Here is a 22,466-nt window from a genome sequence, read left to right as displayed (position 1 = left end):
TCTCCATCCTCTGACGAACAGAGGCTAGGGACACCATTCTTACCCATCCTGGCTAATAGCCATTTATGGACTTAGCCACCATGAATTTATCCAGTCCCCTTTTAAACATTGTTATAGTCCTAGCCTTCACAACCTCCTCAGGTAAGGAGTTCCACAAGTTGACTGTGCGCTGCTTGGAACCTGAACAGCTCTCTTGTAAAGTACATGTTTGACCTGCAGAATCTGCCTAGCTATTAAACGTAGGGTTCACACACACTGCTTTGTTTGATTGCCTCTGCCCCGGCAAGTCGGTGTGGAATTCGCCCCCACTGCGGCTCCAGCAATGGCAGCAGTTGATAGGAACCGTAGTGTGGACAGGCTACATGTGTTTTTTACCACCGTGTCCTCGTTACCATGCCCACGCCCTCGTCTGCACACAGCTGCCATTGCTGGAGCCTCCCTGTGAGCCGGAGCGGGCATCAGCCACTACCTGCTCTGGTCACCGCAACCAGCCTAGAGAGGAGCTACAGATCAGACTGGGGGTGGGGGTGGGGGGGCCCCTGCCCCTGGCAGAGGGGCCCGTTCTCTGAGCGAGCCGGACCAGCTTCGAGGTTTTATGAGCTTCCGAAGCCTTCTCCAAATGGGTCCTGGCTCTGCAAAGTCCCCAGCGCGGTGGGATTGAGAGGCACTCGTCTCAGCTGTGATCCTCCACAGTTAGCCCTCCCTTCAGGTCCTGGCAGCTCCAGACGGATTGCCTCTTTCCCAGAGGCTCTTCCACAGACCTGGCTATTCCCCTGTTCCAGCTCCTCCCCCAGCACAGTCTCCAGGCCTGGGTTCTCCCCAGCCTGCCGCCACCTGGGATTCTGTTGAGTGGCAGGGGCAGAGGCCATCCAGATGCTGGTCACTCGCTCGCACACACGTGTGCATATACACACACACACACACACACACACACACACACACACACATAAAGAGCCTCTCTGGGGCCTGGTCCAAAGCCCTCTGGACACCTCCCCACCACTTCTGCAGGTTTTGGCCCAGGCTCCAGAGGCCGCCTGGGCGGGATGTGCATGGCAGAGCTCCTCCCGGCACCCCTGTAGGGGCTGGTGGCTAAACAGAGCCAGCGGGCGGGTGCAGAGCGTCAGACAGGGGCTGCCTTCTGCACTCGGGACTTTCCATGCCCTGCGCAAATAGGCTGTTTGCTCCAACCCTCCCCCTCCGGCAATCTCTCCACCTGCCCCTCTTCGCTTCCTCTGCCTTGTCATTCCCCTCTTAACAACCCCCCTCCCCAACAGATTTCACCTGCCCACCCTGGCAGAAAACAGCCGTGCCGCTCACAGCCACCCCCTGCTCTGGCTGTGTGTGGGGGGCAGCGTTTCCCCTGCCCTGTGGCTGCCTGGCCAATGAGATCGCAAGCTGCCCCAGGCGGGTCTCCTATTGTGTGTCTGGGCAGCGCCTGGCCCAACCGGGCCCTGATCTCGGTTGGCCCCTGTGTCGTACTGTAATAGAGAGAACAACACACCCAGCCCTGAGAAACCACATCCCCAAATACCTGTACACCTTGGTTTGTTGTTCAGATAAAGCTATGCAGTGATTTATTCCATCCACATGCAATGTGTCCCTAGTGCTTCTGTATTTCTTTCATGTCTTTTGTGGGTTGAATGCCTTGTTTGGGTTTAGTTGTTTAAAAATCCTACAACGCCTACCACATGTTGTAGACTGACCCCCTTTTATGTTCTTTACTATGGGCTGTTTTATCAGGTTTGGTAGCCTCCGCGCCTTCCTCGACTCCAGCGCCAGGAAACAACTACTCCTTTGCCATAGCCCTTGGCTTTATCCTTGGGATCGTCGCCATTGGGTTAATCCTGTATTTCTCCGTGATTGTCAGGAAAAGACGGATGGAAACCAAGTTTGGGTAAGTCCCAGAATTAACTGCTGCAGGAGCACTGAGCGCTGGCCAAATGGCTGGCAGGGAAAGCCTTGCGTGGGACTAGCTGCTGGCCCTGGGGGGGCAGAAGTGGGCTGGCCAAGGGGAGCAGTGGGAGACGTTCTGCCTCTGGGTTTAAATAAACCTTCACCTCTCCCATTCACCCCAGTAAGTGCCAGCGCACGGACGGCCTCGGCTGAGGGGCACCGCCAGATCTTCGTGTTGTAGGGAATGTGATAGAAACTGCTCAGGGCAGGGGTCCTGTCACCACCTGCTCTGTACCTTGCGGGGCCTTTAGCTGGCCAGCTTGGGCTCAGCATCCCTCTCTCTGGGTGCTCATGGAAGTTACTCAGTTCCCTGCCTCTAAAGAGAACACGGCCTGACGGCGCCGAGACCAGCCCCCGTAACATCGGCCTGACGGCACCGAGAACAGCCCCTGTAACGTCGGCCTGATGGCGCCGAGAACACACCCCCCCCCAACGTTGGCCTGACAGCGCTGAGATGGTTTGGGAAGAAAACAAGAATAAGTTGAGTAATGAAGAACATGGAGCGAGGGAGGCATGAAAGGGTTCCAAACCAAACCAAAGCAACACACTTTCTAGTGTCCAAAACGTAATTCTAGCACGATGTGGCCGTTTCTTATTCACACCACACTGACCGCATGCTTCAGCCCCTCTGGTGGGAGGACCACCTATTAGAGACACCAAGCGCTGGCTGCTTTGTTCTCCCAGGGGATACCGAACGGGTTTTCTCCCCTTCTTTTTATAGTCCAGTAATCCTTGGAAATGGATTCTTTCAAAAGTAAGCCCAAAGTTCCTGTCCTCTGCTGCTTCGTCTTCAGGGTGCCAGCGGCAAGCTCCTTCTTTCAGCCTCTGGTCACTTTGCTTGGTTTTGATTAGCCTGATCACTTAGTTTGTCTGCAGTGGACATGTCCTTCTGTTGTCCTTCCGCTCGCAGAGCGGAGCCACGTTCCTTTGGCTTGGTCGAACGCATTTCTCTGCTCGACTCACCTTGATCGTGTTTCTGGAACGTATTTCCAGCACCGCTGTCGGCCGGCGACTTTCTGTATCTCTTGCCCCTGCGTCCCCTCTGGACCCCCTCCCCTTCTGTTTAAGCTCACCCTTCCCCGCAGGAGCTGAGCTCACTCCCAGGGTCTTTTCTGAGTCCAGTCACCTCCTGTCCCTTGTCTGCTCCGTCAGTGCCCGTCGCTGGGCCTGGGAGAGCAGAGGTCCAGAGCCCCCTCAGGGCTGCAGCGTCTGTCTGCCCGAAACAAGGGGTGGGGGAGGAGGGAAGGTGAGTTGCTGTCTCGGGTTAGGCATCCCTGACTCTTGGGATCCTTAGCAGCCGCTCCTCTTGGGCAAACCTCCCCCGCTGTCCTGGGGCCAGCTCCATTTGTTAAGCTTCCCTTTTCCAGTGGACCAAGCGCTGGAGGTGCACCCAACCGGCCCTTCCTCAGCGCAGGTTGCTGGTTAGGCTTGCTGCCAGTGGGCTGGGGGCATGTCCTCTCTCTCTCTCTCTCTCTCTCACACACACACTCTCACACACACACACACACACACACACACACACACACACACACACACACACACACACACACACACACACACACACCCTTCCTCCCCTCACAACCACAAAGGTTTCTTGCCCAAGCCTTCCCCCGTCCCAACCTGCTAGGGAGAAAACCTGCATTCGCTGCTTCCAGGCTCCGTGCGGCACCAGAAGGCGTAGGCCTGGGGTGCCAGACACCAGCACGTCATTGGGGGGGGTGAATCCTTCACAGAGGGCAGCCCCCGTGAGGGCGCACGGTCTGTCACAAGGGAGAAGGGGCTGCCCGGCAGGTAATCCCTGAGGGCGTCCACAGCCCGCTTGCGTGCCAGAGCCGCCTTCTCGGTAACAGAATTCGCGCTGTCCCTGGGGAACAGCTTTCTGCTCAAACGTAAGCCTGGTGCTCCTCACCTACAGAGCCTGCTCCCAGCCAATGTTGCCTCAGTCCCGGGGCCAGCACCTTCAACAAAGCCCCACCGTTCCTCAACAGCTGAATTTTCCCCACTATTTACCCAGCCCCACTGAAAAGGACAAACCAAAAAAATAAAGGCTAAATACACTGGAGTCAAATCCATCCCCGTGGTAACTCCATGGAAGGCGCAGTATGCCATTGGATCCATTTTGCCCTGTGCTGCATTCCTGAGGTGGACAAAACTCCCTCTGAAGTAGTTGGGAGTCTTTCACGAGAGGGGAAGGGCCGAAACGTTCATCTCCTTCCTCAGCATTTCGCTTTTCATTCAAGGTTCTTTGCCTTGCTTTGGAACAGCCTGGAAGGAAAGCAGCCCTGGGACGCCTAGCGTCGTCTTGGTCCCTCAGCTCTCTCCGCTTCAGCTCAGGAGCAAGAGAGTGAATATTCAGCAGCAAGCAAAGTTTTGCAAATGGACGACGAAAGCCCCTGGCTCATGGCCTGCAGCACCAGTGTAAAAATCTCCTAACCCTTGAGCAGCATAAGTAACTTCAGTATGTGATTGTCAACTATTATTAGGCAAACATCATTTTCTTTGCTATTTATGTTGCATCATGGGTTTTGGAAATTTCTTTATCAACCCAGCATTAAGGGGCTCTGGCTAGCTCCCTAGCGCTCACCACGAAGAAAAGTTCTACACATCGATAAAAACTCATCAAGATTATTTTAGCTCACTTAAAAAACAGCAAGCCCAGGGGTTTGGTTTGGTTATTTGGTAGGAGGGATGGGGGGATTTTTGTTCATCTCTAAAAACCAGCTGCATTTTACATCAGAATTTGGCCGGCATAATCTCAGTGACGTGGAACAGCCCTCTTGGCTGCGTTGACAATACTGATGCTGGGAAGGAAGAATTTGGTTCTTACAAAGGCGGAGGAATACGGCCGTAGTGCAGAAGAGTAAGCCTAGTACTGCCTCGCGTCAGGATTTGTGGGCTGTTCAGTTTCCTTGTGCAGCCCTGCTGATACACTTCTCGCACACTTGTTCTAATGCTTAGCCTTTCTGAGCCGAGTGACTGCCAGCGCTGCAGTGTGTGGTGGCTTTCTATAACCTGGACAATGGTCCATTATTAACAGCACGCATTCTCCCTTGTGACCTTCTAAGCTGGGTTTCAAACAAGGCCAACCCCTGCACTTTTCGTTCAAAAACAATTTGATTCTTTCTAGTCAAAACTTTTTAAATAACCAGCTCTTTACGCATGTGCAATAATGTGCTTCTGGGAATTCAGCCCCACAGGAATCTTGATGTAATGCTTTTTGTTTGTCTTTGCACGTCTGCAGTCATGGTAGAAGCTCTTCCTCTATGAGAATGGTCATTTCAATTCCGAAACCAAACTTGGGTTCCTGTGGGCGCAGAGCACTGGAGTAAAGGAGTTTGCAAAAATGGATAAATGAATCCTAACTGCTCTGGCTTTCCCAAGGCGAACATCCTGTAAATAGAACAGGAGTACTTGTGGCACCTTAGAGACTAACACATTTATTAGAGCATAAGCTTTCGTGGGCTACAGCCCACTTCTTCGGATGCATATAGTGTGAAACATATATTGAGGAGATATATATACACACATACAGAGAGCATGAACAGGTGGGAGTTGTCTTACCAACTCTGAGAGGCCAATTAAGTAAGAGAAAAAAACTTTTGAAGTGATAATCAAGATAGCCCAGTACAGACAGTTTGATAAGAAGTGTGAGAATACTTACAAGGGGAGATAGATTCAATGTTTGTAATGGCTCAGCCATTCCCAGTCCTTATTCAATCCTGAGTTGATTGTGTCTAGTTTGCATATCAATTCCAGCTCAGCAGTCTCTCGTTGGAGTCTGTTTTTGAAGTTTTTCTGTTGTAAGATAGCCACCCGCAGGTCTGTCATAGAATGGCCAGACAGGTCCATTAATTCTTTTGCGTAGAGACTGTCCGGTTTGGCCAATGTACATGGCAGAGGGGCATTGCTGGCACATGATGGCATATATCACATTGGTAGATGTGCAGGTGAACGAGCCCCTGATGGTATGGCTGATGTGATTAGGCCCTAAGATGATGTCACTTGAATAGATATGTGGACAGAGTTGGCATCGGGCTTTGTTACAAGGATAGGTTCCTGGGTCAGTGTTTTTGTTCAGTGATGTGTGGACAGTCTCTACGCAAAAGAATTAATGGACACAAATCTGACATCAGGAATCATAATACTCAAAAACCAGTGGGAGAACACTTTAACCTGTCTGGCCATTCAATGACAGACCTGCGGGTGGCTATCTTAAAACAGAAAAACTTCAAAAACAGACTCCAACGAGAGACTGCTGAGCTGGAATTGATATGCAAACTAGACACAATCAACTCAGGATTGAATAAGCACTGGGAATGGCTGAGCCATTACAAACATTGAATCTATCTCCCCTTGTAAGTATTCTCACACTTCTTATCAAACTGTCTGTACTGGGCTATCTTGATTATCACTTCAAAAGTTTTTTTCTCTTACTTAATTGGCCTCTCAGAGTTGGTAAGACAACTCCCACCTGTTCATGCTCTCTGTAGGTGTGTATATATATCTCCTCAATATATGGTTCACTCTATATGCATCCGAAGAAGTGGGTTGTAGCCCATGAAAGCTTATGCTCTAATAAATTTGTTAGTCTCTAAGGTGCCACAAGTACTCCTGTTCTTTTTGCGGATACAGACTAACACGGCTGCTACTCTGAAACCTGTCATCCTGTAAATGTCTCTTCCCACACATGCCTGTTTGACTAACCCGTGTTAAAATCAGCACGTTGGTTTTCCCGGACGCTGCCTTCCTGCAAAAGGCCCTGTAGGGTTCTGTGTCTGCTACAGTACAAGTCAGACAGGTTCCAGAGCACATTTCACCCTCAGGCCTGCAGCATTTTGAGCTCTGAGGTTTGCTGCTTGTTTGGCCAGAATCCACTTTTGTTTCTCAAAGAGGAAGGGGCTGAAGTTTTGAGATGACCTGGTAACGCTGAGAATGGGAATCCGCTCTGCTGACAATAGAGAAGCTCTTGGTTTCTTTGTGAGACATGACGTGGGTGAACAAATACCCGGTACACAAATATTTCACAATGGGCTCTTCAGTCTACCAGAGAAAGATCTAACGCCACCCATGGCTGGTAGGTGAAGCTAGACAAATTCAGACTGGAAATAAGGCATCAATTCACAGTGAGGGCAATTAATACTGGAACAGTTTATCAAGGGTTGTGGTGGATTCTCCATCACTGACAATTTTCAAATCAAGGCTTATGTTACACAGGAGATCAGACTAGATGATCACAATGGGGTCGTCTGGCTTTAAAATCTATGAAAGGACAGTGATCACAGGGCCATGTTATTATCAATACTTACTCTGCTGTGTGATTAGGAAAATCAGCCATTAGTGTGGATGAGGTGGTGTTTTCCCCCGTGTAGGACTGGTGGCCACTGGAAAGTTACGTCGGCATAGCTGTGTCTCTCCGGGGTGTGAAAAATCCACTTCCCTGCGAGACATAGCTATGCCGACCTAACCTGGCTGTACGCAGCGCTGGGTGGAATACCTTCAGTGACCGGAGAACCCCGCCCATCATGGGAGTAAGTGGCTGCACCGACGCACTGGCTGTGCCACTGTATCAAGTGTAGACCTAGCGAACGGCGATTTTGACAAGACCTTGTGAACAAGGGGATGGTATAATGCAGTCGGAGGGAAGGGCGTTGTATGGGAGAGAAGGGGTGGTTCCTTTTCGCTGTCGCTGTCTCAGCGATGCGAATGTAGTGCAGCCGTACGCTGCAGGAATAGAGAAGAAAAGTTGTTCCCCGCCCTGGTACACGTTCTGTTTCTGCCCCTTAGGAATGCTTTCCCCAGCGACGATTCAGAGCATGCCGTCAGCTACACAGCAAAGAAGTCCTACAGCAGGAGAACCATCGAGCTGACGCGTAAGCTCTGATTGACTCCGTTGTAAGGGCTCTTGTGGAGAGGGCGGTGGAATACAGTGGGGGTTTGGGCAGCTGGCTGACTGCGAAACATGAACCCAGGGAAGGAGCCTGTGTGTGTGCGCATGCAACCAAACGAGGCATCAATTAACAACAAGGGGCCTGATCCTGGCCCCGCGGGAGCCTCCTTGTGCTGGTCCAACACACAAAATAGTTACAAAAATGGTGCAACTGGCTCCCTGGGGGCTCCCCCGCTCCAGCGTGCACCGGGGCTGGACCAGGCCCACGCGGAGGGGTTGGGCACCTTCGCTTGCCATGGGCCTCAATGGGAGCTGGGGGCTGGGATGTTGGGGGGCAGCTTGTCCCTGGAGTGGTGTGGAGAGAGCGGTTCTGCCCTCCCCCGCAGGCACCAGGGCGGGATTTAGCCCTGAAGGTGCCTCTGATGTTTTGTCCGCCTGTGGCAACCGTCCCGGGTTTGCAGCACCCCGAGCACGTGCTGAGCTCACCCAAGGGCCTCTCTTGCAGTGGCCAGCCTGGGTGTCAGCGAGGAGCTGCAGCAGAAGCTCCAGGACGTCGTGATCGACAGGGATTCCCTCGCCCTGGGGAAGATTCTGGGAGAGGGTGAGTGGTGCTGAATGTCCGGAGCGCGGGGGGGGGGGAGGGGAGTTGGAGAGGGCGTGGACGCAGTGCTGACTCTACATGGCGTTAGCTGGCACCGTCGCTTCTGTATCCTCCCAAGACCCAGCGCCTGGTGGGGAGCCAGCGTGGCCTAGAGGACAAGGCACTGGGCTGAGACTCACGGGACCTGGGTTCTCTTCTTGGCTCTGCCGCTGACTTTGGGCAAATCCCTTCACGGCGCTGTGCCTCAGTTTCCCCTCCCACCCTTGTCTAAGTTGTGAGCCCTTTGGAGCAGGGGCGGCCTTTCGCTGTGTGTCTATTCGGCACCCAGCACAAAGGGCCCGGATCTCGAGCACTATTGTAGTACGGGAGAACGTTGAGGGCCAGTGTGTGCTCAGAACCGTTGTCCTCACTGGCCACCTCGGGAAAGGGGGAAGCAGAATGCCTGCCCCAGGCCCTCACTGCACAGGCAGCCGGACTGCTCCTACATAGATAGCACACTGCCCTGCCGGGGAAGCATGGCCCCATCTCTTCCCCATCCCCACTGGGATGTTGTGTGGGCTGTAGCTGCGCACGGGGGTGTGGAAGGCTCCATCCCCTCCCCTTGCTAAGCACCTTGTTAGGCCCTGCCGCCGTCCCCGGCTGCTACGTCCTTTACTCCGCTGGGCTGGCAAGCGGGATGCTGGCTGTGTGTGCGGAGCAGAGCTGCAGGCTGACTGGTGCTTAGCCTGTACATGCTCCATCCCAGTGTGTGATTCCATCGTCCCCCTGGGCTGGGGACAGCCGGTCGCAGCAGCTGTGGTGTATCCGGCACAAGGTGTATCCTTTCCTCTGTGTGTGCTGTGAGCCATGCACAGCATGGGCCAGATGTGCTCTGCCCCCACTTCTCTGCCAGCATCCCTGCGACAGCCTTTGGGTCTCTGTGTGTGGGGCTGGGTGGTGCACAAAGGAGACTGTTCCTTCTCTCCCGTGGTACAGGAGAGTTCGGGTCGGTGATGGAAGGGCACCTCAGCCAGCCCAACGGCACCGTGCAGAAAGTCGCCGTGAAAACCATGAAGCGTAAGTAGCGGTGATGGCTGTGAGATCTAGCGCTGTTTGCTTTTGTCACAAGATTTGCCCAGCTCACCCAAGGGCAGGGACTAGAGGGCCTAGCCCAGGGCCATGCAACCATTAACGTGGTTTGTTCTAGAGACTGCGTTGTCAGGCACGGGATTGTCAGCCATAGCTAAGCAATAGCGGCTTGGATACAGGGTATTTTATGGGGATCAGTGAATAAGTAGGAGGAGGAGATAAGGACCATCCTCCCCAGTAATCCCCAGGAAAGGGCCCCTGGGGTCAGTGTCAGACGATCGAACCGAAGTATGGTAAGACCTAGGGGAGACGTTTGCAGTGCAGTGTCGCTGCGTGTGTTCTGCCTTTCTAGAGAACAATGCCCTGTAGCCAGATCAGCCAGTCAGATTGCTGGAAAGCACCCTCAGCGCTCAGCCCAGAATTGCAAATCCTGAAAAATGAAAAATGAAAACGAAGCAAAAGGGTCTGTTCTTCTCTCTGGGGCTGCTGGATGGGGATGGGGTGTCTTCATACTCTTCTTTATTGAGTAGAGAATTTTCTCCCTGTTCTCCAGATTTCATCTAAAAAGCAACAGAGGGTCCTGTGGCACCTTTAAGACTAACAGAAGTATTGGGAGCATAAGCTTTCGTGGGTGAATGCCCACTTCATCAGACGCATCATCACCCACGAAAGCTTATGCTCCAGTACTTCTGTTAGTCTTAAAGGTGCCATAGGACCCTCTGTTGCTTTTTACAGATTCAGACTAACACGGCTACCCCTCTGATACAGATTTCATCTAGTTATTATTGATTATCTGCATTACTGTAACGTCCCCCGTTTCTCTCTCTTGTTTGCTGCGTCAGACAGTTCATCAGAGTACTTTAGCCCCCAGGCGCTTTGCTTTTCTGCAGAATTTCAGGTTAGTGTTTGCTTCCCACGCTAGGGAAATGTCAAAACCCACCTCTTACTTGAACTGCTGCGCTTGCAGAATCTGCCGTGGAAGTGGTGCTGTGGCCATCTCATGAAGCATTTCTGGTGTGTGTTGTGGGCAAGAATGCTGGGAGATGTCATTGTACGTGCTGCATGGTGCTGCTTCTCTTCCCAGGTTTCCTCCCCAGAGCCAACCCCTGGGCTCACGTGTCTGTTGTGGGTAAATTGTCCCTCCGCACAGCTCCCCACATCAACAAAGGGGAGAGCAAATTGCCAGCATTTTTATAAGCAGTGCCGTAAACTAAAGGGACACGGGCTGTGTGCCGCGGGATTTACAGTAGGTGTCGTACACAGCCCTGGGAGAGCACCCCCTGCTGGACACTCACCAGGCTGCGATGTTCGGGTCCCGCACTCCAGACCTTTGTGGAGTTGAACTCTTCAGGGACCCGTATCGCTTGAAGCAGATAGGTGCGCAGCTAGACTTTGCAAAGGTTTCTAAGCACACGTACTCTTTGCTTACATTGCACAGAAGATCGACAGATCCAGACAGACCCTATAAACCGTTCCCTGACTCTGTTTCCCCACCACCCTGGAGCGCTGTCTGCTTAGGTCAGAGTCCGCGAGGGGGTGGGGTTGCCTCCAAGGCACAGAAAAACTGGCCAGTCTGTGGGAAGGGGGAGGCAGAAAGTTCCTCAGTTCCACCCAGCCCTGGGGAGGGGCTTGGCTCGTGGAAAGTCACCCAAGAGTTGAAGAGATTCAAGGGCGGGGCTAGGGCACTGCTTCCCGATTAGCAGGGGTCTGCTCCGGCACGCTGCATGCATGCAGAGCAGGACCAGGGTGCCGAATGGACCCTTGGGCGGCCGCGGTGCATGTTGAGCTGTGACATGCATGGCCCCAGAGTTACCAGATTGCTGCACACGCCGCCACCCATTCACATAGCCAGAAATACCCAGCAGCTGCAAAAAACCTGGCCAACAATATCTTTGGACCGGCAACCGACAAGGCGGTAGAAAAACCAGCCAGGCCAGTCAAAAACCAGCCAGGCAGCAACCCCATCAGGGAGTCCAGGATTCTCCTCTTGGTTATGGAGTTTCGCTCCCTCTACTGGGCGGCCAGCTTTCTTCTTCCTCGGCTGGTCCTGCAGTTAAATCAAGACCACCACACACCCTCCCACTATGAAAGCATGCCCCCTCTCCTGCACACCTTCCCTGTGTGTCTCTGAGTCCGCTGAGTTTCCCAGTTTCTCAGCCTGGGTGTTTTGAAAAGGCTGGCCCAACACCGGGTTTCTTTGTTCTGCTGTTTTGGAGATTTTCCACTCTCTTGATTTCAGCCTCCTGCAGAAAACTGGGAGAAAACCAGCTTCTCCCAGCCTTCAACCATCTGTCTGGGTCAACATGCCCTTAATGATGGGCTCTTTCAAAGAGACCAGGTGGGGGAGGGAATACTTTTACTGGACCACCTTCGGCTGGGGAGGAAGACAAGCTTTCAAGCTACACAGAGCTCTTCTTCAGCTTGTCTTCTTCTGACCCGAAGAGCTGTGTGTAAGTTTGAAAGCTCGCCTCCTTCACCAGCAGAAGTTGGTCCCATAAAAGATTTTACCTCCCCCGCCATTTCTCTCTAGGTTGTATGTGGACAGCTGCCCCAATTGGCCAGAGTAGGCCAAGGAGACAGAACGCAGATCAGCATCGCACAGCGGCAGGATTGGAAAAACCAGGCAGAGTTTAGAAGAGAAAATGCCAGCCCGGGCTCACTCTGCAGCACCTGCAGATAAGCCAAGCACCCCTCAGGCACCCCGGGCAGGAGTTGTACCCAGGCCTAGAGCGATGATCCAGGTGATCCAGGAAATGTAATAGACAAGGTGCCCAGAGATCACACACACCTTCATGTCTGGGCCTGGGCACGGATCTCTTCTGCTGGAGATCAGGGTAGCCAAAGCATTGCTGCACCGAGACAGCAGCACGCTGCATTAACACAGCCCACACCGTGTGCTCTGTGGGAAGCAGGCAGTGCACGTACCCACCCAACCAGCTGTGTGAGCGCCGGACGCAGTATTCCCTGCTTGCTTATGAACCCTAAACCAAAGTAACCCTTTCCTCTTCCCTCACCCTCCCCCTGCTCTGACTGCTACCCAGGAATAAAATGAAAGCCATGCAAAGCCCACGCTCGCTGCAGCAAACATCCAGATGCAGGCCTGCTACCCATCTCTTGCTTTCAGTCTGGTAATATCGTTCCTTTCTCCCTCTGCCTAGGTGGGGGCTTTTCTGACAACTACCCAGAGTAGGAAGTCCTGGCAATAAGACCCATCACAACAGAAATGATTTGGGGAGTTTAATCTTTTTTGTTTTAAATGATCTCCCTTTTCTGGTGTTTTCAGTGGAGAACTTTTCCCAGCGAGAGATCGAAGAGTTCCTCAGCGAAGCAGCGTGCATGAAGGACTTCGATCACCCAAACGTCATCAAACTCCTAGGTACATGGACAGCCCCCGGGAGGGAGGTCACTTTTCCATCACTAGGGAATTTTGCCATTAGCAAAAGCATAGGGCGATGCTCCTCTCTGATCTGCATTGCCCATCTGCTTCCAATGGTTTGTTCTCCTGACATGCACAGGTTTCTGACTAATGCATGTTACATCGGACAGCCCGTCTACATTCCAGCAGGGCACGGCAGTCCGGATCAGAAGACGATTGCCTGTAGGGAAAGAACCGGAGTGTGGGCCTGGTGGTGGCAGCTAGGGAACGGTTCTGGGTTGGTGCTGTGTATTGCATGCACCTTTACCTTTCTAGGCCTCTGCTCTCGGCAGCAACCACTCTGCGGCTCAGAGCCTGCGCTGTGTGGGGTGACGCTGGGCTCTCGTACGGAAACCTGGCTCGGGTTCTTTCCATCAGACTGACTGACAGTGACCGCTGCTTGCATCTCGGTACGCCCAGACACCAGGATAGTGGAGCTGGGATCTGCCGGCTCAGCTTTGCCAGAATCCGCGCACGCATCTTGCCCTGACGTTCCCCTGTAGCCAGTGAAGGGGGCAGGCAGGAGTGTGTATTGAAGAGCCAGCTACGTTAGCTCTACGGGACCCACAGATTCCCCAGCCAAGGGCAAGCCCCAGCTTTCTCAGCGAGCCCTCCTAGACTCAGCTCCAGGATGCGTGTCGGTCTATGCAATGGCCTGGCCTGGTGCGCGACGCTCCTCTTCCATTCGTTCCAGGTGTGTGCATAGAGCTGAGCTCCCGGCAGATCCCGAAGCCCATGGTGGTTCTCCCGTTCATGAAATACGGCGACCTGCACAGCTTCCTGCTGCGCTCGCGGTTTGAAACAGGCACCCGGGTAAGGAACTCAGCCGTTGCAAAGCACTGGCGCGCTTAACCGACAAGGCTGCTAGGAGGAGCTGATGCCAGGTTGTATTCAGCATTTAATTATCAAACCAGAGCCAGACCTTCCGGTTCCTTACGTTGAACCACAGAAAAACTCTGGCTTTATTTTTCTGAAACATAAAAAGGAGACAGTCCTTCCTGTCTTTGCAAAACACCAGGGAAGAAATCCCCTCCCGCCGCCCCCCACTGAAATCAGTGGGAGTTTTGCCATTCACTTCACAGGGGCCAGGACTTCTCCCTGGAGATAAAGACGGCAAAGTGTTTTGACTGTCCCTTCAGACGGCTGAGAAACTGAAGCACGCAGCGGCTGAGTGACTTGGCCCACGGAATGTCTGAGCTTTTCATGGTTTATGAAAAATAAAATCGAGCTGCGCTTCTCCATAAGAAACCTAGCAAAGGGAGGGGGGATAACGAACCTCCACCGTTAACGCAACACAGTTGCATTGGCTCTTAGCTCTTCAGCCTCCGGGTCGCCCTTTCCACTACTCACAACACTACCAAATAGAACAGGAGTGTTTTGGCTGAGTGGGAATGCCTGCCCCAGGGCAGGGCAATGGGGAATTGAGCCAGACACGCAGGGCCCACTGAGAACCAGCTCGTGAGGTGCTGCCGTGGTTTAAAGCTCAGAGATGTGTCTGTTTCTAAAAAAGGGAAATTCCTGTTTCAATCTTTATCTATAAAATCCATTAGACGCTGAGAAACCAATGAGATACATGCCTTCGAGAGAAGGGAGCTGGCACCCAAAGTGTCACTGAAGACTATTTTGATGATAAGATTAGTCTGAGTGCATACGAATGCAAAAAATAGTCTGTGGGGTGCTTGTGAGGTTGTCCCATCCCCTCAGCGAGAAGGCCCTGGTCCTGCCCCGCTGCAGTCAGTGGGAGCTTTGCATTGGGCTGCAATGAGTGTAACTTCAAGCCCCGTACGAGGAAAGCACGAGAGATCCACCTCCCAAAAGCTTTGTTAATGCCGAGTTCAGCGCCCAGACACCCCTGGTCTCCGGGGTCGCATTGCGGGGTTGGGGACGGTGGTTTGGTTTTCGTTCAGCAGAACAGCCAGCAGTGGCATTTCGTTTTGCTGCAGTAGTGATTGGGGTAGCCTGGTAGATAATGCTTCCCATTGTTTCTAAACTACCATGCCTGGCACAGATTGTTTTCCGTATGCTCCTAACTAAATAGATCCTGTTGTTTTGGTGAGTTAACCCCCTGTGGAGCACCAGGAAGGCGCCACATGATGCTGAGAACCTTGCAGCTGTGAGCAAGCGGAGTTGCTTGTGCTGTTCCTATTGGGCGGTGCTGAAATTGTTTCATTTACTCCTTGTATCTTACAAAGAAGAGCTCTGACACTAAACTGATACGATTTACCAGGCCACCCCGAACAATGAAGTATTTCAGCGCTTCCACCGCAAACAGGTCTGCCTGGGCTATGAGCCACGGGAAAGCTCGCTGGTAGCTTGGCGTGTAATTACGCACTGATCAAAGAGAGCCTTGTCCGACTGGCTGCTCTGTAGAAATGGAAAATGTGTTTTCTCATCTCCTGGGGCCCTGGCCTGCGAGGGTCTCTGCTGAGGTTTTCAAGTGGCCTTAACTCTTGTTGGGCTACATGGGAGCTGCTGGGGTCCACTTGCAGCAGTGTTTGTCCACAATGTTCCAGCCTTCGCATGCTTCCTGTCCGTTCAAACCGCCACCTTCTCTCCCCAGCACGTATCACTGCAGACCTTGCTGAAGTTCATGGTCGATATTGCGCTCGGAATGGAGTACCTCAGCACTCGGCAATTTCTGCATCGAGATTTAGCTGCTCGAAACTGCATGTGAGTTTGTTTTCTCTGTTTCATTGCAGATAGTCAAATGCCAGCCTGTGTAGCGTCTTCGTGCTGTTTCTGATGCACTCACATTAGAAAGAAACCTTTCACTTTCCTATCAAATCTTCTCTGCCTTGAGAAACAGCCAAGTGAGAATGGCTCATGTTTTAACTCAGAACGTGGTTTGTCAGACTTTCTCTTTCACTCAGTTTTCACAGGAACGGTAGTAGGCGAAAGGAAGTCCTGTGACCTGTGCTATGCAGGAGGTCAGACTTGATGATCACAGAGGTCCTATCTGGCCTTAACATCTGTGATGGAGGGTGGGGGGTAGGAATAAGACTTTTGCCAGCTGTCCCGCTTTAAATCTTGGCACATTTACCCTAGTAAGAAATAACCGGGGGCGAGGGGTGCTCGAAGGCCCTGATCCTGGAGAAGTGTGAGTAACTTTACACTTGTGAGCAAGTAAACATCATCTCGTTCGGCATTCACATTTTCTTGTAAACACTGACAGGTTACGGGACGACATGACGGTGTGTGTGGCGGACTTTGGCTTGTCTAAGAAGATCTACAGCGGCGATTATTACCGTCAGGGGCGCATTGCTAAAATGCCTGTCAAGTGGATTGCAATCGAGAGCCTGGCTGATCGGGTGTACACGACCAAGAGCGACGTGGTACGTACACCAGGTGCAGGGTCCCCCACCCTAAAGTCAGAACTCCAGTCCATGGAAGAAGTGTGTAATACAGCCAGTCATTGGAAACGTTGATCACAGTGGGTATTTGTGGGTATTTGTTAGCGCTCTGATTTTCATATTTGGATTGTTTTAATCAGTCTGTGTTGTTTTTTGGATGTCACCTGCATTAGCTTTATTTGGTTTTGTATCCTGAAAATGGAAAAGCCAAATCAATGAAAGCATGAGGGTTTGACAGTAAACACGGCCACACTGATGAGTGGTGCACTGATCTCTCTTTGCTTGTAAAGGCTCCTGAAATAGGTTTATTGAGTGAGCCACTGAGCTATTGTAGGACATTGCATGTTATTTCCAGCTTGGGAACATATTCACACTATGCATATAATTATCCACATTATGCAAGATCCCAATGGGCTTTAGGAAATGACCTTTCCCAGTGAAACGACTCATTCAGGCCTTCTGGAAATGTCACCCTAATAGGCTTTCCCTTTGTTCTGTGTAGTGGGCGTTTGGGGTTACCATGTGGGAGATAGCCACTCGAGGGATGACTCCGTACCCAGGAGTGCAGAACCATGAAATCTATGACTACCTCCTTCATGGTCACAGGCTGAAACAGCCAGAGGACTGCTTGGATGAGCTGTGAGTATTCGTGTTGATTCCTGGGTTTTGTACATTCGCACATGTGGACTCACTTTTTATTCACAGGGACATGTTTGCACTTGTCCGTCTCAGCTGTTCCAATAACACGCAGACTGTCAGCGTTTTCCCTCGCTCACCTGCAGAGTCCTCGCTGCGCGTCATTCGTCACGCTCTTCCCATGTTTTTGTGGCTCACTGTAGCTAAATGGACACAGCAACTAACGACTGTCGTGGATGTGTGGCTTAGTTTTCACATGTGAACTTGGCTGAAACTTGGGGAATAAAAAGCTCTGGCTGATAGCTTATTGACAAAAATTACTTCCATCCGCTTCTCCTTTACAGGATGGCAAAAGAAACATTTGGGGCCAGATTTTCAGCCGTTGTAAATAGAGGTAGAGCCACTGATTTCAATGGACTTGCACGGATTCACACCCGCTGAGGATCCGGCCCTCTGTTCTTAGGGTTTCTGATGATTTCGGCGTCAACCTCGGAAATTTTTTTTTTTTAATTTGAGTTTTAAAAATTGCAAGCCAGGAGCCTTTAATTGCGCATGGGTTTAGTGAAGAGTGGCTTTAGAGGGACACGAGGAATGTATTCTAAATGAATGTAGAGTTAATCGGCATGTCAAGTCAGTCTGTAACTTCATTCTTTTAAAATTTTGCTTCGGCTTCAGGGTGTTCTGGCTGCTAAGTACCCCAGGCCGGAGTTGCCAAGAACTTTGTAAAGGCCGGTCTGGGGATGTGCGCTTGGAGCCCGGCTCTCGGGAGCTGGGCTGCGGCCAGCTGTAGGGCTTCCCTCGCGTTCCAGAAGGAGCTGCTCCTGGAGGGGATCTTCAGGGGCGTGTTGGGTGATATTGTTCATGTGCAAAATCCTCTTGCTTTAAAAGGAAATGTGGATGATAAGGGGCCAGCTCTGCTCTCGAGCTCTTGTGCACAACCCCACTGAGGCCCAAAGAGATGTTCAGCATGGGCCCTTCTGTCCTTGACGTCTGTAAATCTATGGCGAAGAGACATTACAATGTGGGTGAGATCTGAAGGCGTTTTAAATGTCTGGGCAGCTCACAGAGGGTTTGTATTAAAAGTTGGCTGAGCTACCGGAGTCTCTGAGGAATTCTTATGTGCAGTCACAGCTCAAAATGTTTAAAACCCCCACAGGCTAAGGGGAAGCCATGTCAATAAACAGGCCTCTGGAAGTTACATAATACCAGTCCCTAAAAGGGACATGCTCAAAGATACTAGCCAAAAGCCCCGACCTCACTAAACAGACATTCCCTGGGCAAAGGTCTCTCCTGCTCTCTCCCCTTCTCTGTGCTGCTGCAGATTATTTTTTCCACCGATTGGTAGAGAAAACAAGTCCATCTGTGAGCTGTACCTGGCACACAGCCAGGGCCTGTTCTCACGCTCTGGCTCCAGGTACGCAGGCTTGTTTGGAGTTAGTAAATCGGACCGTTTCCCCACCGCTTTCAGTGCAGTTGTAACAATTGTTTGGCAAAAGAGCTGCGTGGAAAGTGAGACTGCTGCCAGGTTATTGCATCATGGCATGAATTCAAGCCCTGAAGTCGTGGTCTTGTGGGCGTGCTATTTTAAATGCCCTTCCCGAAGCGAGTCATGAACAAACCATTGATTGGGTTCAACCTCTTAGATGGCAGAGGAGGGTGCATGTCCAAGGATTAATGGTTTTAATGTGTCACTGTTAATTTCCAATTAGTTCTACCCTCCAGCGTATGCAAAAGGAACCTGCTGCACTGTTTCTCATCAGGAGCAGATCCGGCAAAGTGCTGCTGCGACTCCCAAAGACCAGTTTCCCTGTAGCTTGGCCTGGATCGCCACATTCTCGCTTGTGGCATCCGGCAGTACCGTTTTTAGTATTGTATTTGGGGCATTGAGGTCAGTAAGTGTCAAGTCTTGAAAGATTCGATATCTTCCACTGTTGTTTGCAGTCATGTTGGTCCCAGGATATGAGAGAGGTGAGGTGGGTTAGGGTTACCTCACCCAGCAGGTCTTAAAAGAAACGAACATCAACTTAATGATACAGAAGTCCAGGTAATTGAGCCCCTGAGTGCAGTTGTCTATAAAATGGAGAGAGAGAGAAGGTGGGTGAGGTGATACCTTTTACTGGACCAACGTTTGCTGAGGTACGAGCTTCTGAGCTAAACTGAGGTCATCTTCAGGTCTGGGGAAGGCAGCGGAGTGACTGAGCTAAATACAGGCGGGGGCAGATTGTTAAGCAGAAGGGGTAACGCACGGCGGCGGCAGCCATTTGAAATGAAGTGGGCAGTTGGGGGTTAGATGGCTGTGCATAAAGGGATTGAGCTGGACAATGTTGGCAGTGTTGTAGTTGTGTTGGGCCCGGGAAATGAGAGAGGGTGTATCTCGAAAGCTTCTCTTTCACCAGCCTCGCCCACCTTGTCTCTCTCAAATTTAGAGGCAGCCCGGAAAGTTGTTGTTTTTTTTCAAGGAAAAATGACCCATAGTTAAACTTTAGGTCGTTTTCAGCTGACCAGTGAGAGAAACAAGGGTTGATTAACACACTCTCCACATTCTAGTTTATACCAAAAGAGTGAAGATAAATGTGCGGCGCATCAGATGACCATAAAGCAGCATAAAAAGCTGAGCTCTGCTTCTAGGAGCAGAGGCATAACTTTGATTTCAAAAAGACACCTCTCTAAGGTCCTGCCATAAGGTACTAGCCGGCAGTGTGCTGTCACTGCTAATGTCCCCGGTTCAAATCCCTCTGCCAACCCAAAGGGGTCAGTTTCAGTTGCACCCCAGTGCAGGAGTTATCTACATTTTACAGAAGGGGAAAACTGAGCTACAGAAGGGTTACAAGTCCACCCAGTGAGTTTGTGTCAGAGCTGGGATTAGAGCTTCGCAATTCCTGGCTCCCAGTGTTGGGCGACTATTCTGCTTTTCCTACTGCTGTCCACTTTTGTGACTGAGTGTACTCAAGTAGCCAGTCAATGATTTCTCTGTGATCCCTGGGTGAGCAACAGAGCTCATAGCAATAGTGAATGCGACAACAGCAGCCTTTCGTTTCCAGCCCGGAGCTGTAGGAGGTGGCATCGGAAAGTCTACGCTGGCCTGTCACTCCAAGGTTGAAGAGTTTATCTAGATTCCTCCTCAAAACACTTTACTCCGAGGACATTCCCATCCCCCTCAGGCAACAAATACTCTGCTGCCCCTGGGACTTGAAGCGAAGGTACGGGATGATAAGAGAGGAACTCAGATTGCAGGAGAAAGATCTATTTATAGATGTTGGGCAGGTGCTGGGCAGAGCCCCCTAGTTGAGGTTTGCTGTTAAATTACGGAATCGACCTCTTTGTCGACATGTGAAGAACGCAGTGTATCTTCCCCCAAGTGACACCATTCGCTATCGGAATAGTGACGGACTATTCTGAGAATTTACAGGTAAAACAGAGTTAAAATTAATATCCAGAGGACCCTTTAAGGGCTGTATCCCCTTGAGTCAGATCCTTTTTGTCCTGTATGGGCTCAGCTGAGGCATTTTGTAGCTACACCAAAGTGGGTGACTCTGGAGTACACCTTGTCTCTCTCATATTCTGGGACCACGACAATACTGCATAGGCCTATAGCAGTCATTTTGGAAGATAAATGGTTAGGAGCAATGGTCATTTTTCTCATTAGTCTTCATAACTGAAAGCCTCTCCTTCAGCAGAGCCAGAAGGATAAAAGGATGTTCTCTTTCACGCACTGCTGTCCTGTGCGTCGTTCAGCACCGTGTAGTGAACAGTGCAGCTTCCTGAAGAACTCTTCTGTTTCCTTGTGCTTTCAGGTACGAAGTGATGTACTCCTGCTGGAGAGCAGACCCCCGGGAGCGACCTGCATTCCCAGAGCTAAAACTCCACCTGGAGAAGCTATTGGAAAGTTTGCCCGAAGCGAGTGGGTCTGAAGACGTCATTTATATCAACACAAGCTTGCCAGAGGAGAGCGAGGAGCTGACGGAAGAGTCCGAATTCCCTCAGACAGACGTGGCTCTCAATCGCGGTTACATAACTGTGTCCCCTTCCCCCAAGCCAGACACCACGGTTGTCACCGCAGATGTCCATGAAAGCGCTCAGCAGGAGGAAAGGTATATCCTAAAGGGGGAGACGGACGAACAGACTGCAAGCACCCTGGCTCTGGAACAAGGGCGTGCTCCTCTTCTGCAGGGCACCGTCACCCGGAACGGGGCCGCGTGGTGTCCAGCCAGCATGCTGCTGAGCAGCTCGTTAGCAGACGAACTGCCGTATGCAGATGACTCTTCTGAGGGCTCCGAAGTTCTGCTGTGAAACGAGAACTGGAAAACGGAGCTATTCTGGGGCCAGACGTTTGCAGCGAATGTTTCACTTGGCGTGTTTGTGTCTTACGGAAATAGCATTATAAGGTGACTGGGCCCTTCCAGCCGTCTAGCGAGTGGCCAAGACAACACAAGCTGTCTGAATTTGTACAAAGGGATGTCTCTATCCATCGACACCAGAGAGTGGGCGGGATTATGTTTTAATAAATCACAACCGGTGGGGGGTCTATTTTATTTCTTCTTCCATTGCTGTCTTGGAATTGGAGTCTTTCCCTCCCCTGCGGCCGTTCCCTCCATGAGAGCTCAGTGTTAAAACCCTGGTGTTCATGCTCTTCTCTTTTTTATAAAATGGAATAACTGATCGTTCAGTCTTGGGATGTTTCTGCTGTTTAAAAACTGCATGAACTGTCTCCCCCTCCCCCCCCCCCCCAGGGCTAACAGTGTCAGAGTTGTAATTACACTGTCCCCTTATACACAATCAGTACCATGTTCAGTCCCTTCCCGGAGCTCATTCCCTTAGAAACGCCCTGCTCCCCGCCGCACCCCAGAGCTGCTGGGTCAAAAGCGACTGAGCAGTGCACCAGTGTGGGGTGTGATCAGATGGCCATGGAACAGCCTGGCCTACGCTGTCCTTCGCCCCTCGGAGACAGTCAGTTGATATGTTTCTGGTAGAACGTTTGAACCGTGCCCGTGCCGAGGAGCTGCCCTGCTGACAACAGGAGAACAGCTGAGCGGGGAGCTGGGGCAACTGCTGCTGGTATTTTTCATATCTTTTTTATTTTTTTATTTTAGAGAACATGGCTAAAATTTCAAACCTGGAAATCTAGAGTTTGGCTCCTAAATCCATATGCAGGCACCGGAATAAGTGGCCAGTTTTCAGGCACCCAGGGCACCTGCAGCTCCCCTTGCAGGTGGCCTGGAAGATCAGCATGTGAGCAAGGGGAGCAGGGCACCCCCAAAAATCAGGGCGTTTATTCTGCATAAACCTGGCTCTGGGGGTCAGCCTAACTTCAGGCACTCAGGTCTGATGGTGTTGGCTTCCCGTTGTAGGCCCCGGTTCAGCAAAGCACTGTACCATGTGCTTAATGAAACTCCCATGCTGAGCCTCCGTGGACGTCAATAGACCTTAAACACATGTTTAACGGCTTTGCTGAATTGGAGCCTGCACTGGTGTGGACCCAATTCAACAAGATACTTTAGCATGTGCCCAACTTTAAGCAGGTGAGTAGTAGCATTAATGTTAATAGGACTTCTCACT

The 22,466-nt window shown here is 51.5% G+C and overlaps 1 protein-coding gene across 1 annotated transcript in view; it reads left to right on the top strand.

The window, feature by feature from the left end:
* Positions 1–21,200, top strand: part of MERTK (MER proto-oncogene, tyrosine kinase) — a 65,518-nt gene extending 44,318 nt beyond the window's left edge. The window contains exons 11-20 of the mRNA XM_065401508.1: positions 1,741–1,894; positions 7,738–7,823; positions 8,346–8,441; positions 9,417–9,497; positions 12,793–12,885; positions 13,619–13,737; positions 15,485–15,594; positions 16,097–16,256; positions 16,777–16,913; positions 20,705–21,200. Of these exons, the coding sequence (XP_065257580.1) occupies positions 1,741–1,894; positions 7,738–7,823; positions 8,346–8,441; positions 9,417–9,497; positions 12,793–12,885; positions 13,619–13,737; positions 15,485–15,594; positions 16,097–16,256; positions 16,777–16,913; positions 20,705–21,200 (1,532 nt within the window). The remainder of the gene's footprint in view (positions 1–1,740; positions 1,895–7,737; positions 7,824–8,345; positions 8,442–9,416; positions 9,498–12,792; positions 12,886–13,618; positions 13,738–15,484; positions 15,595–16,096; positions 16,257–16,776; positions 16,914–20,704) is intronic.
* Positions 21,201–22,466: the final 1,266 nt, after the last annotated feature.

This window comes from Emys orbicularis, chromosome 3 (assembly GCF_028017835.1).
Source record: "Emys orbicularis isolate rEmyOrb1 chromosome 3, rEmyOrb1.hap1, whole genome shotgun sequence".
Taxonomy (NCBI): Eukaryota; Metazoa; Chordata; order Testudines; family Emydidae; genus Emys; species Emys orbicularis.
The sequence above is the reverse complement of the archived record's forward strand: the minus strand, read 5'-3'. Positions and strand labels throughout refer to the sequence as shown.